This window comes from Capsicum annuum, chromosome 12 (genome assembly GCF_002878395.1).
Source record: "Capsicum annuum cultivar UCD-10X-F1 chromosome 12, UCD10Xv1.1, whole genome shotgun sequence".
In the NCBI taxonomy this organism is placed as follows: Eukaryota; Viridiplantae; Streptophyta; class Magnoliopsida; order Solanales; family Solanaceae; genus Capsicum; species Capsicum annuum.
In genome coordinates this window covers 221538965-221555938 of record NC_061122.1, presented here as the reverse complement: position 1 = coordinate 221555938, position 16974 = coordinate 221538965, and the positions used below count along the sequence as shown (strand labels likewise).

The following is a 16974-nucleotide window of genomic DNA, read 5'->3' as shown; positions in this document are numbered from 1 at the left end:
ACAACAACAACAACAAACCCAGTGTATTTCCACAATGTGGGGTCTGGGAAGGATAAAATGTACGCAGTCCATACCTCTACCTCCGAAGAAGTAAAGAGGTTGTTTCCGATAGAACTCCGGCTCAAGATAAAGAATAGTAAACAAAGTCGTGATAAAACGTGAAGCAGAATGAATGACTTAACAGGAGTAAAGAATAAGAAATAATAAAAATAAATATCAGAGCAATACGGAATAAGAGAACTAAGAGCCATATGCAATAAGAAATAAGAAATATGAAATAGGACAACCGCCTAGTAGTAATCTATTCGTAAAAAGCCACAAAAAAAATTCTAAATAGGGTTTCTATTAAATATACTCTTTGAAGTGTAAACGCACATTTGCACATCTCCAACTTTAATATGGTATTACCAAATACCGTAACGAATCGAAATTTAATTTATCAATTACCGAATTACCGAACAGATGTTTATAAGTATGGTATATGGTATCTATGTTCAAATACCGATTACCAAATTACTGATCCCGAACTTTGAAAATATCGAACCGAATACCGAACGCCCAGCCCTAATTGATACCAATAATAACACTTGCTATAATTATCAAATGATTTAATAAAGAGTGATAACTATTAAAGGCTATAAATAAGGATATATTTGAATATTAAATATGAAAAAATATTTTTTAATGTTAAAAAAAAGTTTTTTTATAAAGTTGCTATAACTTGCAATTATTTCTTTAGTATAGTAATTATTGAAAAGTGTTGTTTTAACTTGTAATTAACAATCTAATAAGTTTATATAGGATAATTTACACATAAAAAGGGGAAAATTTCAGAAATAGCAACTCTGTAGCCTTAATTATAACTTTTATAGCAACAGTTTCATAATTACGAAAAATAAAAAATTGTATTTGTATTAAAGTAAAATGTTGCTATATAAATATATATACAAATATATATGTATTACTCATAAATACATATGCACAACTGAAAAATACATATTCTTCTATTACTATGAAGTGAGTAAAATATTGCTACTTTTGCTATAAGTTGCAATTTTGAAGAAATGTTGCTATTTATTGTAATTATAGTCTTAAGGATACTAGTTTTTGTAATTTTTCCTAAAAAAAAATGGGAAAAGGTCACGGGCTAGCCACTTTTTAAAAAAATGACCCATAATTGAAAAGGTGGATAACTTAGGTCAGTCGGCCTTAATACCCTTTTTTAGCTATTTGGCCCAATTGGGCATATACAGTCTGTATATTCAATTGATACACTTTTATAACAAATTGATACACTTTTATATTATATTGATACACTTTTTAAAAAAGAGAAAGAAAATTCTATGCAAGAACATGCAGTCCTTATACTCAATTGATACTCTTTTATATCACATTAATACATTTTTATACTACATTGATACACTTGCAGTGTCCATATACTCAATTGATACTCTCTTATACTAGATTGATACATTTTTAGAATGCATGTAGAAACCATATATAGCCGTATAAAATATGTATCTAAATAATAATTGTAGTTAAAAATTATATAAAATGTATATAAAAATATTATAATTATTTATAGAATATGTATATATATAGAAACTGTATCATTATTATAAATATATATATCTTTAACAATTGTATTATATTAAAAGTATATGATATTGTATTTTATTGTATAAATAAGTAAAACTAAACAAAACAAATAGTATATTATTCAAGCAATTATTCAATTGTTTAAAAAGAATAAAAATGAATAGAATCTTTTTTTTTAAAAAAAAGGAGCCAAAAAAAAAAAATATTAATACAAGTGCTCACATAAAAACAAAAAAAAAGTAGAATTCTTCCTTGATAAAAAAATAAAAGAAAACAAAATTCAATATGGAATCCTTAAAAAATAAATATATAGCATACATTGTGAAGTACCAAAACAATGGCCATTCAGTTGGAATTAGTTTCCCGAGTGGCTGTTTATGGAGGTTTAAAGTTTAGGTGTTAATTTTATGAAATTATTTTAATTTTAGGTATTATTTTTGTTCTTTTCCCCAAAAAATAGTATATTATATCTGAAAAACAGCACATTGGGCCCGTGCTGTCACGGATTCCAATATCTAGTATCCGAATAATTAGAAGTTGGAGTCTACTTCTTGGTGTATCATCAGAAGATTTGTTGTCAGGTGGGATCGGCAGAAGTTCAGTTCAAATGTATAGTTACTATAGAATAAATTATTCACAAATTTTGATGGGTCTCCAAAAAAATTTTTATGAATAAACTTGCCACAATTCTTAACAAACCATTGAGATTTTACGATGGTATCATAAGTTTAGATAAATTGTTAGGAGGAGATAACACCTCATTAATAAGGTGAAAATTTAGGTAGCCAACCGAGGTCCCAAGAATCCCCACAAATCGTTAATTTTTCTTTAGTATACAACGATGACAACATACTCCGTGTAATCTCATAAATAATGTTTGGAGAGGATAGTGTGCACAAATTTTACCCTACTTTGAAGGTCGAGAGGTTGTTTTCTATAGACCCTCGGCTCAAGGAATTATCCTTCAGTATAATAGCGGAAAAAAAAATCCTTGAGCCAAGGATTTTCTGAAACATCCTCCCTACCTTCACAAGCTAAATAGAGGTAAACAGACTTCACAAGGGTCTTCAAATCTCGTTTATGAGTTTATACTTGATTTATTGTTATCGTTATAATAGAAGAATAGCAAGTATTTCCTTTTGTGGTTTTATGCAAGAACCTTTTACATTGTCAAATAAGCTTGCTCGATATACTACCTCCGTCTCAAATTTTCTAATCTGAATTTTCATTTTACTTTTTTTTTTTCATTAATCAAGAAGAGACAAAAAAATTTTTTCATGTATTACCCTTTGCATTAATTATTTTTTCTTTAAATTAAAATGTAAACATTATTTAATAGGGATAATGTGATAAACTAGTCATGTAATTAATTATTTTTCTTAATCAATATGTTATCTCAATTTGGGACGGAGCGAGTATGTCCTACTTTTTGTCTTCCTTTGATTAACACCTATTTCTATCCTATCTCTCAAGTAAGAAAACAATTTCTTTATTTGTATATTATGCTTAAAAATAGATGTCCAATAGTATTTGTTTAGTTTAAAAATCAATGAATAATTTTCTCATATTTGTGTCTATTTTATCCTTAGTTATCAACTATACTCATTATTAATACATTTTTCAACACATTAAATTTATTATATTTAATATGTGAAATCAATAGTGGACAAATAAAGATGGGAGATTACACGATAAAAACATGCACTACTATTTCAACATTCTTTGGAATTGGAATCATCGATGATTCTTTTTTTTAAAAAAAAAAAAAAAAAAAAGGCTGAACGAAAAGAATAAAAAATTGTTGCAGCAAAATGAGAACACTCATTTCCTCCCTATATATTTGCAATTTACGGTTATCAAACAAACTAATTTGACTTGGTTAAAAGAGAAAAAAAATAAAAAAGAAGTTAAGCCAAATGTATATATTGCTTTTGACTTATTTTCAAGGAAACTAATTAGATCAATTCATATTTTCAAAATGAAATAGTATTCAATTGTAAGTTTATAAGGCCAGAAGTCATTTTGGGACCAAGTGAGACAGTTGGTATATTCGGTTATGACCAAAATTGCTACTACACACTTCAATTTCACAGGGTTTTATTATTCTTGAACTCAATTTTAGCATAGGTGTCAAGTCAGCTAAACAAATTGACACAAGATGTCACATCAGTTTAAAGAGATGATAAAAATATGTTAAAATTTAGTTTAGGGTAATAGGCCCCGTGAAATTGAAGTGTGTCATAATAAATTTGATGATAGTTCAGGGTACTAGATGCTTTACTCAAAAGAAAATGATACTGCATAAAAGAAATATACATATTGTATGTTATGTAAAGCTTAATCAATCAGATACCTGGAAGCCTTGGATAACTGGTAAAGTTGTCACCATGTAACCAAGAGGTCATGAGTTCAAGTGGTGAAACAACCTTGAAATGCAAGATAAGGATACATAGAATAGACGACCCTTGTTGTTTATCCCTTTCCCGAAACATAGCGAAAGCTTTAGTAACATCTCTTAATCAATTGATACCTAAATTTACATTCTTAAAAAATAAATGCATTTATTTAGCATCTAGTGTGTCCTAGTAATTGATGAAGTGGTCTCAGAATCATGATGTAGAAACACTTGATTTATTATAATTCCTATTTGTGCAAGTTTTGTCGGTGAGAATATTCGTATCACGTATCAAGTATCTTGTAATATTAATACAGATACGCGTAAGTTGGTCGGACACCACAATTTATTTTTTTAAATAGAAGTGGATACATTTACTCATAGTCCCACAATTGTTCATTGTTTTAAGACAAATCAATATGTATCATTTTTTTTGGGCAAACATGAATCTAACCAAAGGGAATTTTATTTTATTTATGTTATAGGAAAAACGTTGCCGATATGTTTGGAATGCCAATGAATTTAGTTCCCTCCTAAAAACCGTTACATCTAAGTTTTACACTTATGACTTTTCTAAGGGTCCATTTTTTAAATTTTAATTAATTAATGCTCTAAATCTTAATATTGTTAAATATTTTTCATGTTTATTTTCTCAGAGATTTGCCACCCTAATTTCTCTGATCATCTTTGGTAGTAAGATTTTAAAGATCATTGCTTTCATTCTACGTAGAAGACAGCCCGTTGCACTAAGTCTGGACCCCAAGGTTCCATTCTACGTAGCCTTGCGCTGTATTTCTGCAAGAGGTTGTTTCTGTTTCAATGACATGAACACGTGACATTCGCTTTTATTCTATGTATTGGATTGTAAAATGATCTGTGTTATATTGTTGTTGTGTTATTGTTCTAAATCTTAATATCATTAGATATTTTTCATGTTTAATTTCTCAGAAATTATTCCTTTCTGATAGTTTCTTATGAAGATCTTTGCTTTTGTTCTACGTAAAAGGCAGTCCGGTGCACTAAGTCTAGATCACAAGGGTTTATTGTACACAGCATACCGCTGCATTTCTGCATGAGGTTGTTTCTGTTTCTACGGCTTGAACAGGTGACATTTGCTTTCATTCTAATGTTTCAAATTGTAAAATGATTTGTTTTTTCTATTGTTGTTATGTTTTGTTTGCAGAAGATTTTGAGAGAGGCAGAAAACATAATTGTTATGGGGTTAATAAGCAGTGTATTGGGATTTTTCGGATTTGGATTTGGGATCGTTGTTGGTCTTGTGATCGGGTATTTCCTTTTCATCTACGTTCTACCAACTGATGTCAAGGTCATTTTCTTCTTTCTCGCTCTGCTTCTTATCATAATCCGCGTTAAAATTTATCTCTATATGTGTCTGTGTGTTGTATAGTGCCGGAAAATTTCCTTGACGTAGGTAGGTGTGAGTGACAATTATTACATTTTTGGAATTCCCTTTTTAGAACTCCTGGCTTCGCTACTGTTTGTGTGTCTGTGTATATATATATATATATCGAGTCCAAGATAGTAGGTGCGCATGTGCATGATATTGGAGAAATGAGCGTATAACTTATGATAAGGTAATTTGAGCGAACGTGGTAGTTTCACTTGCTTATGTGCGCTTTTTTGGTTAGATTTAGTTGGTTTTCCAGTTACTTTCTAGATCTATAAGTTTGAGTAACTTCATACTGACGAAATTTAGTGATCTTTATTGGAAAAAAAAGTATTAAGTTCAATGACTGTATGAGGAATGAACATCCTATTTGTGTATAGAAAACATGACAAAAAGAACAACGATGCCTTGGTCAAAGTTGGGATCGGTTATGTGAATCTTTGGTATCCATTTCGCTCCCACTAGGATCCATTACATTAAAATTCACCTTAAATTGTGTTTGATAGAGAAAATATGAAGTAAATTTGAATTCTTGAATATATTGGAAGTCTATATAGACCGTATTATCAATGGAATGGTGTCGAACATTTTGAAATGTTCTAAAACTGAAGGGGGTCATACAGATTCAAACGAATGGACAACTAGATATGTTGAAGTTTGGAAGAAAAATTTCGCCTACTTAGAGTAGAAAGCTTTGCCAAACGTGGCCTTGCTCATTTGTTTAGCAGATTCGGTTATAAAGTTGGTTTTCAAACTAAATGCAAAGGCTTTTATATGTTTCGTGTTACTTAATCTCGTTAATACTAGCAATTCGTATGAAAACAGAAATACTTTAGACGACTAATCATCTTATTTGGGCTTTACACTTTTCAGCATCCTGATATTCGACCCTTGGCAGAACAAGATACTGAAACCCTGCAAAAACTGCTCCCGGAGATACCACTATGGGTTAAAAATCCAGATTTTGAACGCGTATGTTGTCATTTTATATCTATCTACTTAGCGTAAAAGCTTTAGAGGGAAAATTTTCCTTTTGCATAACAACCTTTTGTTCTAACTGCATTTGTGCAGCTTGATTGGCTTAATAAAATGGTCGAACTCATGTGGCCTTATTTGGACAAGGTAATGTCTTCTCGTATAGCACATTACGCTTTTCCTTTTCATTATGCTGAATGTTATTGACGTTCAAGGTTCTCAGGCTATTTGTAAAACAGCGAAAGGTATAATAGATCCCATCATAGCTGAGCAGATTCCGCAGTACAAAATTGAATCAGTTGATTTTCTGTCATTCACCTTGGGCACTCTGCCGCCTACATTTCCAGGTTAGCTGCTCGCTCTTTCACTTAATTTGGGCATACTGCCAAAAGGACTTTGAATCTGTGTTGCTCGGATCTTTCAAAAATTTCGCCACCCCCATGTCGTATTCTCCACAAATATGTGCATTTTTGGAGGATCCGAGCTACATAATTAGAATTAGATCATGGATCTGCCTATCTAAGTTGGTTTAGCAATAAGAAGGTAATGATTTTTCTTCTGATAGCTGCTGAATCACAAAGACTAATACGTTGTGTCAACCATATCGAGTCTTAATTTATTTGAAGTTACTCTACTGTCCGGCCTCTCTTTCCGACTCTGTACTTTATGGACTTCCCTTTCTTCCGCGCATAAATATAACATGTTTCGTATGAGTAACCTGTTGAACCATGCCAGGAATGAAGGTCTATATTACCGAGGAAAAAGAGCTGATAATGGAACCAGTCATTAAGTGGGCCGCTAATCCGAATATCACTGTTGCAGTGAAGGCATATGGGTTGAAAGCTACTGCTCAGGTAATTCCCAACTTAACTATACTCAAAGCAACAAAGAAGGTGATGTTATGGTCTCCGATTTTCTAGAAGTTAACGTTCTTGATATTACAAACTTGTTCACGAAATAAATAATTCGCATACTGTTCTTCTAGTTCACCTTCTGTCATTAAACTGCTGACACTAGAGATTGTCTCAGGTGATTGACTTGCAAATATTTGCTGCTCCTCGAATCACCTTGAAGCCATTGGTTCCGACCTTTCCTTGTTTCGCAAACATATATGTTTCTCTTATGGAGAAGGTGGGTACTCATTCTCCAAAACTTAATATGAGTATCTAATCAGATCGCAGTCACTGAAATGTTGCATAAATTTTTTTCATCTCCTTTGAGATTGTCCACATCCATTTAGATATAACAATATGTCCCCGCATTTTGACATTTTACGTGGAACATGCATATATATACATATGTGAAGAACTATAAATTTCAATAAATATGTAAGTTATTGACTTGATATTCAAAGTACAACTAGTTCAGTGCTGAGAACCGTAAAGTTTGGAGCTATCAAGTTCAAATCTTGAATCCGTTTCTGGTCTAATCTGCTTGCAGCCTCATGTTGATTTTGGACTAAAACTTCTGGGAGCAGATGCAATGTCCATTCCCGGCCTATATCGATTTGTTCAAGTATGGTCCCTTATCTCTTCTATATCGTCCTTGCATATGTATCTTCTAGTCTGAGTCACTTAATATTTTCTTATTTATTTAGGAAATTGTCAAAGATCAGGTTGCAAATATGTATCTATGGCCAAAAACACTTGAAGTCCAAATATTAGATCCTTCAAAGTAAGTTCTTTTTTGATAAGATGACTAATGATGCCTATATTATAGCCAGATTTGCAGTACGCACTATGCACTTACTTTTTCGGAGTCCTATGAACCCATGGATATTTTCTTACAGCATATATTTGGCATTTATCGGCTGACCTCGACAAGAAAGAGCATGTTACAGCAAATCCGGCTATAGTATAGGCGTCATTTTGTCTAATTTTCCTCTTTCTTTTTTTCTTCATGTTCTCTTAATTCTGCAATGATAAACTTGTTTGGCATTTCAAACAAGTTGATTCATTTTGGTGTCGTTTCTTGATGAAACGGAGCCTTGGAGTAACAGGTAGAGTTGTTACCATGTGACGAGGAGGTCACAGGTTCAGGTCATGGAAACAGTCCCTTACAGAAATGTAAGGTGAGGCTGCTTACGATAGACCTTTGTGGTCCGGTCACCGGGCTGCCCTTTGGTGTCTTTTCTTGATAACTAGTAAATTATATGTTGTTCTTTTTGAGTACAGAGCAATGAAGAGGCCACTAGGAATTCTTAACGTGACGGTTGTGAAGGCAATCAAGCTTAGAAAAAAAGATTTTTTGGGGCTCTCAGACCCCTATGTTAAACTAAAAATTGTCAATGACAAACCCTCAACAAAGAAAACAACAGTCAAACACAAAAACTTGAACCCCGAATGGAACCAGGAATTCAGTTTCGTGATCAAGGATCCAGAAACTCAAGTTTTGAAGTTTTCTGTTTATGACTGGGAGCAGGTATATATAGTTATTGATCAAAGTCATTCTCTCCTGCAACGTGACCAGGAGGTCATGAGTTCAAGTTGTGGAATCAGCCTCTTGCAGAAATGCAGGGTAAGGCTACATACAATAGACCCCTGTGGTCCGGAGCTTTAGTGCACCGTGCTGCCCTTTGATCAAGGTTACCTTCTATCTTCAATCGTATCGTTAATGTGGAGAACTTTTGTGCTTCTGATTAGGTTGGTTCACATGAAAAGATGGGAGTGAACATTGTCCCATTGAAAGATCTTACACCGGATGAACCAAAAGTATTGACACTGGAACTTCTGAAAAACTTAAAAGCAGACGATGCTCACAACGAAAAATCAAGAGGACAGCTTGTTCTTGAAGTGACGTACAAAGCTTTCAATGACGAGGAACTTGCAAATGGCGCTGATGAATCAAATACAGTCGAGAAGGCTCCTGATGGAACACCTGATGGCGGTGGACTACTCGTTGTTATTGTCCATGAAGGTCAAGATCTCGAAGGGAAGCACCACACAAATCCATCAGTTCGTATGCTCTTCAGAGGAGAAGAAAGAAGAACTAAGGTATGCTTTACCGTGCACAATAGGAAGCATAGCCTATGTTGCTCGGACTCTCAAAAAATGCACTACTTTTGGAGGATCCGACATCCAGTCGGTAGCATATTTGAAGAGTCCGAGCAACACAGAATAGAGCTATATTATTGAACTAAGTACCTAATTTAGACCAGTAAAATGTTTTGATAAGGAAAATAACTTGCAACCATAGGAGATTTTTAGGCGCGTACTATGAGTTCAACTGAATCTATTGCTTTCACCTCGAAATATGTATGAAAATACAATTTTCTTGAATATGAAAAAGTAACTCTATGCACATATTCCAAATAATCTACATGCCACTTTACTGTTTTATAAGCACTTAATTGCATTGGTTAATTAACCAACTTTGTTTCTGTCACTAAACCTTTCATATTGAAAAGTGAATAATGTCTTTTAGAATAGTTGGTTTTACACTACGTTGCTCAGACTCTCCAGAAATGTTGTCACCCCCGCGTTGGATCCAAAATGCACGACTTTTGGAGGATCCGACGTGCACACGATAGCATATTTGAAGAGTCCGAGCAACATAGGTTTAAGTGATTTTCTTTAATCCATTTATTTTCCCCTTAATCTTCCACAGGTATTAAAGAAAAACAGAGATCCAAGGTGGGAAGAGGAATTTCAGTTTGTGTTGGAGGAGCCACCAGTAAATGATAGGATTCATGTAGAAGTTGTTAGCACTTCTAAAAGAATGGGTCTGAGACATCCCAAGGTACAATACAATGAGCTCTCACTATAAACCTATGTTGCTCGGACTCTTCAAAAATGTTGAACAAATGCGTGTCGGATCCTCTAAAATACTGCATTTTTTGAGGATCCAGTACGGATGCAGTTACATGTTTGGAGAGCCCAAGTAACATAGATATAAACAATACACATGCATCAAATTCTTTATCAAACCTAAGATATTAAAAACTTTTAAAGTCAGAAATATATCTAAACTTTGGAGAAATTTCATGTAACACGCTTCAACTTTACGAAAGTTCTATGATCCCCCTCAACTATTTATTACCGTACTTCTGTGGCATATATTTGTCCAGTTATACCACTTCAGACCCTTAAACACTCCGTGTGTGCATATTCACGCAGTGGTCCAGCTGGACAAATATATGCCATAGGAATACGGTAATAAATAGTCGAAGCGGGTCATAGGACCCCGCAAAATTAAAGTGTGTTACCAAAAATTTCGCCAAAATTTAAGTATATTTCGAACTTTTTTCCCTTATTTACATGTAACATATGTTGATCTTTGTTTTAATTTTATAGGAGGCATTGGGCTATGTGGATATATACCTAGCTGATGTTATTAACAACAAGAGAATTAATGAGAGATACCATCTCATTGACTCAAAGAATGGTAGACTTCAAATTGAACTCCAATGGAGAACTGCTTCTTGAGGGTACATATTTATTAATAATATTCCACGATCAAGACAATTGGCTGAATCATGTGAAAATTATTTCGCCAAATGATCTGCATCTTATTGTAAATTATTTTAATTAAGAAGAAAATTAATCCACCAATTAAAACAAAAATTGCTTTATGGATACAAGTGGTTTGTTTCTTCTTTTATTTGTAGATTTTTTTCTTGGATGCAATTATAGAGTTTAAGTGTTATTCTACCTGAATTATTTAGAAAAGCAAAATATTTACTTGCATTATTGCATTCATGATATGCATCAATTAATTGATTGACTCACTAGTTTATTTGATCTCACTTTGTCTTTCTTTTCTATTTTCCTTCAATTGTTACTCAAGGTGTACTGTTCCGTACATGTTTTCGATGAAAAATATTTTTTCTAACGTTTCGTACTTATTTTTTAGTGCTTTGGTAAATAAGTTAGAAAATACTTTTCTTTGTAACCATTGTATTCGGGTCAGCTTGCGTGTGTTGTATGCAATGAAATTTTACTAAATTTAAATCTGCAGGAAATTATGATTATATTAAATTCAGACTATATTAGTCCAAATAAATAGTGTGTGGATTAATTATGTAAGTCCAACAAATACAGATTTAATTAAAGTCTAATTTTTATTAGGTTAGTTCGGGCTACAGATGATGGATCGCTAAGCACAAGATGTTATCATATTCTAAAAGCCCAATCAGGTGTCACATATCAAAAAACATGGCATGCTAAGTCAAACGAAGGAGACAATAGAATCATGCCACATGTCTAAATAATCTAAAACCAATGAAAATACGTCATGTGTCATGTGTATAAGTTGTCGTGTTTCAACCAATCGAAAATAACCATGTAACATTAATCTGATTGGCCAGAAAGAATTTATATTTATCATAACTCTTTCTTCCTACAACTATAAATAGAGTTCTCGTAATTTAGAATAGGGGGCCACGAAGTAAGCGAGAGAGCGTTCATGGATCAAATCCCCAGATTTCTCTACAAGCTACAAGTCCAAGCATTCAAGTCCAAATACAACACAAAATCAAGACGAAATTCGAGATGAAGCTCAAAAGCCCTTGAATTACAAGCTACAAGTTCAAGCATTCAAGTCCAAATACAACACAAAATCAAGACGAAGACGAAATTCAAGATGAAACTCAAAAGCCCTTGAATTCAAAGTACAAGTGAAGACAAGATCACGCTCAAAAGCCATTGAATTCAAAGTATAAGTCAAAGATTAAGACCACTAAATTCAAGAATAAACTCAAAAGTTCTTGGGTTCAAATATAAGGCAAGCTCAAGTACACCAGATTCAAGAGGCCCTTGAATTTACATTTGAAAAGACGAATCAGAGAATTCATAAATATTGTAACACTTATATAATTAAAATCACATAATATGATTGTCGCAGTATTTCCTACCCTAATTATTATTTTCTCGGATGCAATTTTTACTGTCTACACGCGCAGCTCGATTAATTCACAAGATATTTACCACCTCCCACCAACTATATATATAAAGTAATTCTGTCCATCAAGACAAAAACATAGGTTGAAATCACCTACAATGTTCTCTCTCTGTGGGGTATTGCACCTGAGGCCCCACATTATTGACTACGGCTACACCCTTGAATGCATAAGCCAGAAAATATTATTTTCAGAAATATTTATATGTAATCTAGCAAAACACTATTGGATGATGCGGCATGGAAGTAGATTCATAGGTGATGGCGATAGGATGGTCAACGGGTGGTGTTGGTGGCCATGGATGGGTTGAAAGTTGAAACTTGATAGGAAATAATGAACTTGGAATGCTGCTAATAATGAAACTTGTTTTCTCTACATATATTTATTTTTTATTCGGTGTTTGGTGTTATGTTAGCGCTCTCAATAGGATTTTCTTCAAACTCCAAGCTCAAACCCAAGACCTTTAATTAATAGTGAAGCAATCCCGCCAGTACACCACAATATAATCCATATCGATGTTTTCCCTACTTTTATTAGAATTATTTTCCTCATTTTCCTAAGAATGTTTTGCAACATATTTTGGCCACCCAAACATAAAAAATGTGTTTCAAAAATAATATTTTCCTCCAAACATCTGCTGCTACAATTAATAAGCAAAGCGTCCTTTCCAATAAAGATGGCAATAATATTCTTATGTAAGCCTCTGATACACAAATGGGCATTTAACTATTTAAACTTGGACCATATATGACTAATTAAACCTTATATTATAATTTAAAATCTTTTGTAATTAGTTACGTTTTGATCACATCAAGTTTTAATGGAGACGTAAGTGATTAAAATCCTCTGCACTGGAAAGGTCTTAGAACACTTTATTATTACCTAACAATTTTTTAATATATAATTTTAAGGATATAATAATGAAAGTGGTCTAAAGTTATGGTTTTCAATTTATGAGTTCTAAAGTTTTATAAAATATAAGTTATTAGGTTTTACATAAATTATTTATAAATATTAAGTCAATTTTAGATCACAAAATTACAAATGTAGAATTTATATTATATCAAAGCTATTGAATACGGAACTATAACTTTGTTCCTATCTAATATAACTTTATGATGTATATAATATGATGTGGCAATTTTTTTTCTTTTTTGGTTTCTGAAAGATAAAGGAGAATATATTTATATTCAAATGTTGTGTGTGTAGTGGTGAGATTACGGTGCACGATTCGAATTAGTCGAAATTTTAATAAGGATACAAAACATCGGGTGAAAAATAAATAAATTGTGTTCATTAAATAAAACAATACAATATGAGTTACGATATGACACAATGCTATTATGATCATTATGAAACTATGTGTAACAATTATTTAATAAAATAATAGTGTATAGGTAAGCAAAAAATAGGATGGTTTGGAGAAAAAACATTTTGCGTTCACATATAGAATTCGAAAAAAGATCACCACTACGAATAAAAATATACTCAGTGAAATTTCACAAGTGGAGTTTGGGGAGGATAGAGTATACGCAGATTATATCATTACCTCGTGGAGATAGAGAGACTGTTTTTGAGAGACTATCGACTCAAGTACAACAATCTAAGTACAAGAAGAGAAAAATAGTAAAGAAAACATACTAGTTAAAGTTCGCAAAAAGATCGCATCACAAAATTATGATATATACAGCCTACCCTAATACCAATATTAATTATTTAAAAATTCTTGATTTATTTAACTGCATAGTTTGTTATTATATATTATAATGCTTTCACTTGTCAAGGTCAAAGTAGTAGGTTTTGCTAAGACATATAAGTATTAAGTACACTTCTTTTTTCATTAAATAAGACATAAGTACTATCTACCATTAAAAAAAATAGTACTGCCTTTGTTTAGAGTATTAATTAATCCATTAATACGTGCACACTACTAATTAATATATTTAGTGTCACATTAACAGAAGCACTCAAGTTTGCAACAATATATACTTTACTATAGGCGTATAAAAATACATATATTTATTTGAAATTTAAACTTTATATAATAACGTACGTACAACATAAAAATAGCAGTAGCCCCAAATTCTTTATAAGGTAATTATGGCAATTGGTTGTCAAGAAAAAAGTAATTTTAGTATTTAATATGTTATTACATCGTAGTAACATTTTTGTGTAATTTTCTTATTACATACTTTTGAGATTAAGTTAAACATGAATTGTGCTGTGATGGTTGGAATTTCTTCTTCTTTTTTTTTCTAGAAAATTCATAGTTAAGTTTTGGAGATTTTTTTTTTTTTTTTTATTGAAAGCGTCATCGTCATAAATAAGTTTTATAGTATACGAATTCTTATTAGTGGAACTCCAATACAAATATAGGAAAACAATGAAGTCAATAAAGGATGACAAAGTATGACTTTCGTTTTGTCCACTAGAAATGTAGACAAAAAATATCACTATTATTTGACTATACGTTAATATAAACTTAAAAGCACTTTAATAGCTTGATCAAATGCTAATTATTATTTAAAAATATTTTTTAAATTTATTGGTCAAACACAAACTATTTCACTAAAAGTACCTTTTTAAAAAATCACTTTAAAAATAAAAAAACATTTCACAATAAGTTAATTTTATAAATTTGATCAATTCGACTACACATCACTCTTCCCAAATCCTGCTTAAAATTATATTACTAAAGTCTAAATATACTGTTGTTAAAAAATAATATATACTAAAAAATATTCCTTTTTTGTAATTGTTTGTTACCTTTTCTCTAACAAAGTACTACAGTATCAATTTGACCAATCATCAAACTACACTAGACTAAATTAACTTTCTTTTTCATAAAGTTTAGGTAAACCACATGAAAGTACAAACCATTACAATTTTTCTCTTACATCTAAATGCCAAAAGAAAATTACAAATTCCATAATTTTTAGTTATAAGTCAAAACTAAGAAGAATAAAAACCTTTAATGAAATAAAAATTTATGAAATTTTTGAAATTTTAGTAGTGCCAAATTAAACTACGGTACACTATTTCAAGTTTCACCATTAGAATATATACCTATAATAAAATCAAATAATATAGGCTTTGAGGAATTAAATTAGACAAATAATTTATAGGATCATGAATTTATTTTACTAGTTCAATTATGCTATGACATATTTATATAACATATTAATAAATACGAACTACATTGAAGAAGTACACTCTATGTCTTTCCTCGTTACAAAATATTGATCCTAAAATCAGAACTTCTTTTATCTCTTTAGATAGTTTCTTAACATACACGATTTTTGTCTTTTTCTATCATATTAATTACTAATTAAATATATATAGTTATATACTATTTTATTGCTTAATATCGATTTCGATTGGCTCACATGGATGATCTAATACATTTTTCTTCAAGCTTAATACTTAACATTCCCTCAAATTTTTCAATAAATTTCATTTTGGACATCCAAATTGCCACTGATTTTAATTGGGCATCCAAATGGATGATATATGTTCCTATTAGACGCTTTCAATTTAATTTTTTAATTTTTTTTGTTAAATTCAAATGTCTAAGTTAACCATTTAAAATATATCATCTTTTTTTAAATTTTGCACAATCACCTTCAATTAAAACATGTTTGATGTTTTATAGTTTGTTGAGACTCGAGACTAATTCATATAAACATATTTTAAGTGATGAACTTATTTAGCATTCGAGAAGCCGAGCATAAAAATTTAAATTTTAAGCAAAACATGTCCAATAAAAGCACTTTATGCTATGTTATGTGCTTAATTGAGATAAACGTCAGTTCAAAAGTCTAAATAAATGAAATTTATTAATAACCTTAAGAGACTCTTAATATATTGAACTGATAATAATACTTCCTCTATTTCAATTATTTGTCACACTTTTTTCTGTAGTCTGTTTAAAAATATATTTTCTTGATAATTTTTTAGTTCAAATTTTTCATATCACATGTTTAAAACGACAACATTAACGAATATTTTGGGATTACAGTCTAGTCTACAAATTACGTACTCTCTTCATTCGCTTTTACTTGTCACGAGTTTTCTAATTGAATTTCTACTTTTGCTTATCATTTTTAACATATCAAGGAAATATATATATTTTTTTCCATCTTTCCTTAACATTAAATATTTTTTTTCAAATTAATTTCAAAATATAATGTAAACATCATTTAATAGGAATACTATAATAAAATAACTATGGTATTAATTATTTTCTTGTACCAACTCAAATAGTGACAAGTTAATCAAACGGAGGAACTATAATCAGTTTAAGACATTAAATGTCTGATTTACTTTCTTGAACTCCATATCAACTTAAAACCACACATATAACTTTTTGATTACTTTCTTGAATTTTGTGTCAACTTAAAACTAAATAAATAAAGTCTTAATTACTTTCTTGAACTTTGTACTAAATTAAAATCATACAAATAAATTACGACAGAAGGAATAAATATATATCACATAATTACTCTTCCTATTTCATTTTACTTAACTCCTGTATTAAAAATAGTTATTTCAATTTATTCGTTCAATATAAATTAATAAAATTTTATTATTTTTTTTAGTATATATCAAATTTAAAGTTTTAAAATATCATTAATATAATTAATTTAATAAAATATGACTCAATTTTTTTTGAAAAAGGATATTCGAGTCAAGTAAAAAGAG

The 16974-nt window shown here is 31.0% G+C and overlaps 1 protein-coding gene across 13 annotated transcripts; it reads left to right on the top strand.

The window, feature by feature from the left end:
* Positions 1 to 4387: 4387 nt before the first annotated feature.
* LOC107851801 (synaptotagmin-2) lies at positions 4388 to 10976 on the top strand. Of its 13 annotated transcripts, none has more exons than XM_047400990.1 (14): positions 4406 to 4798; positions 5005 to 5099; positions 5181 to 5321; positions 6276 to 6374; positions 6474 to 6524; positions 6601 to 6724; positions 7113 to 7231; positions 7407 to 7508; positions 7818 to 7892; positions 7975 to 8051; positions 8552 to 8798; positions 9020 to 9370; positions 9984 to 10115; positions 10670 to 10976. In XM_047400990.1, exons 2-14 carry the CDS (start codon positions 5067 to 5069, stop codon positions 10799 to 10801), a joined length of 1683 nt encoding a protein of 560 aa, XP_047256946.1. In that variant the 5' UTR covers positions 4406 to 4798; positions 5005 to 5066; the 3' UTR covers positions 10802 to 10976. The 13 variants fall into 13 exon arrangements, with proteins under 13 accessions (XP_047256943.1, XP_047256947.1, XP_047256946.1 ...); XM_016696894.2 differs by having other exon boundaries at positions 5178 to 5321; XM_016696895.2 differs by having other exon boundaries at positions 5001 to 5099.
* The last annotated feature ends 5998 nt before the right edge of the window (positions 10977 to 16974 follow it).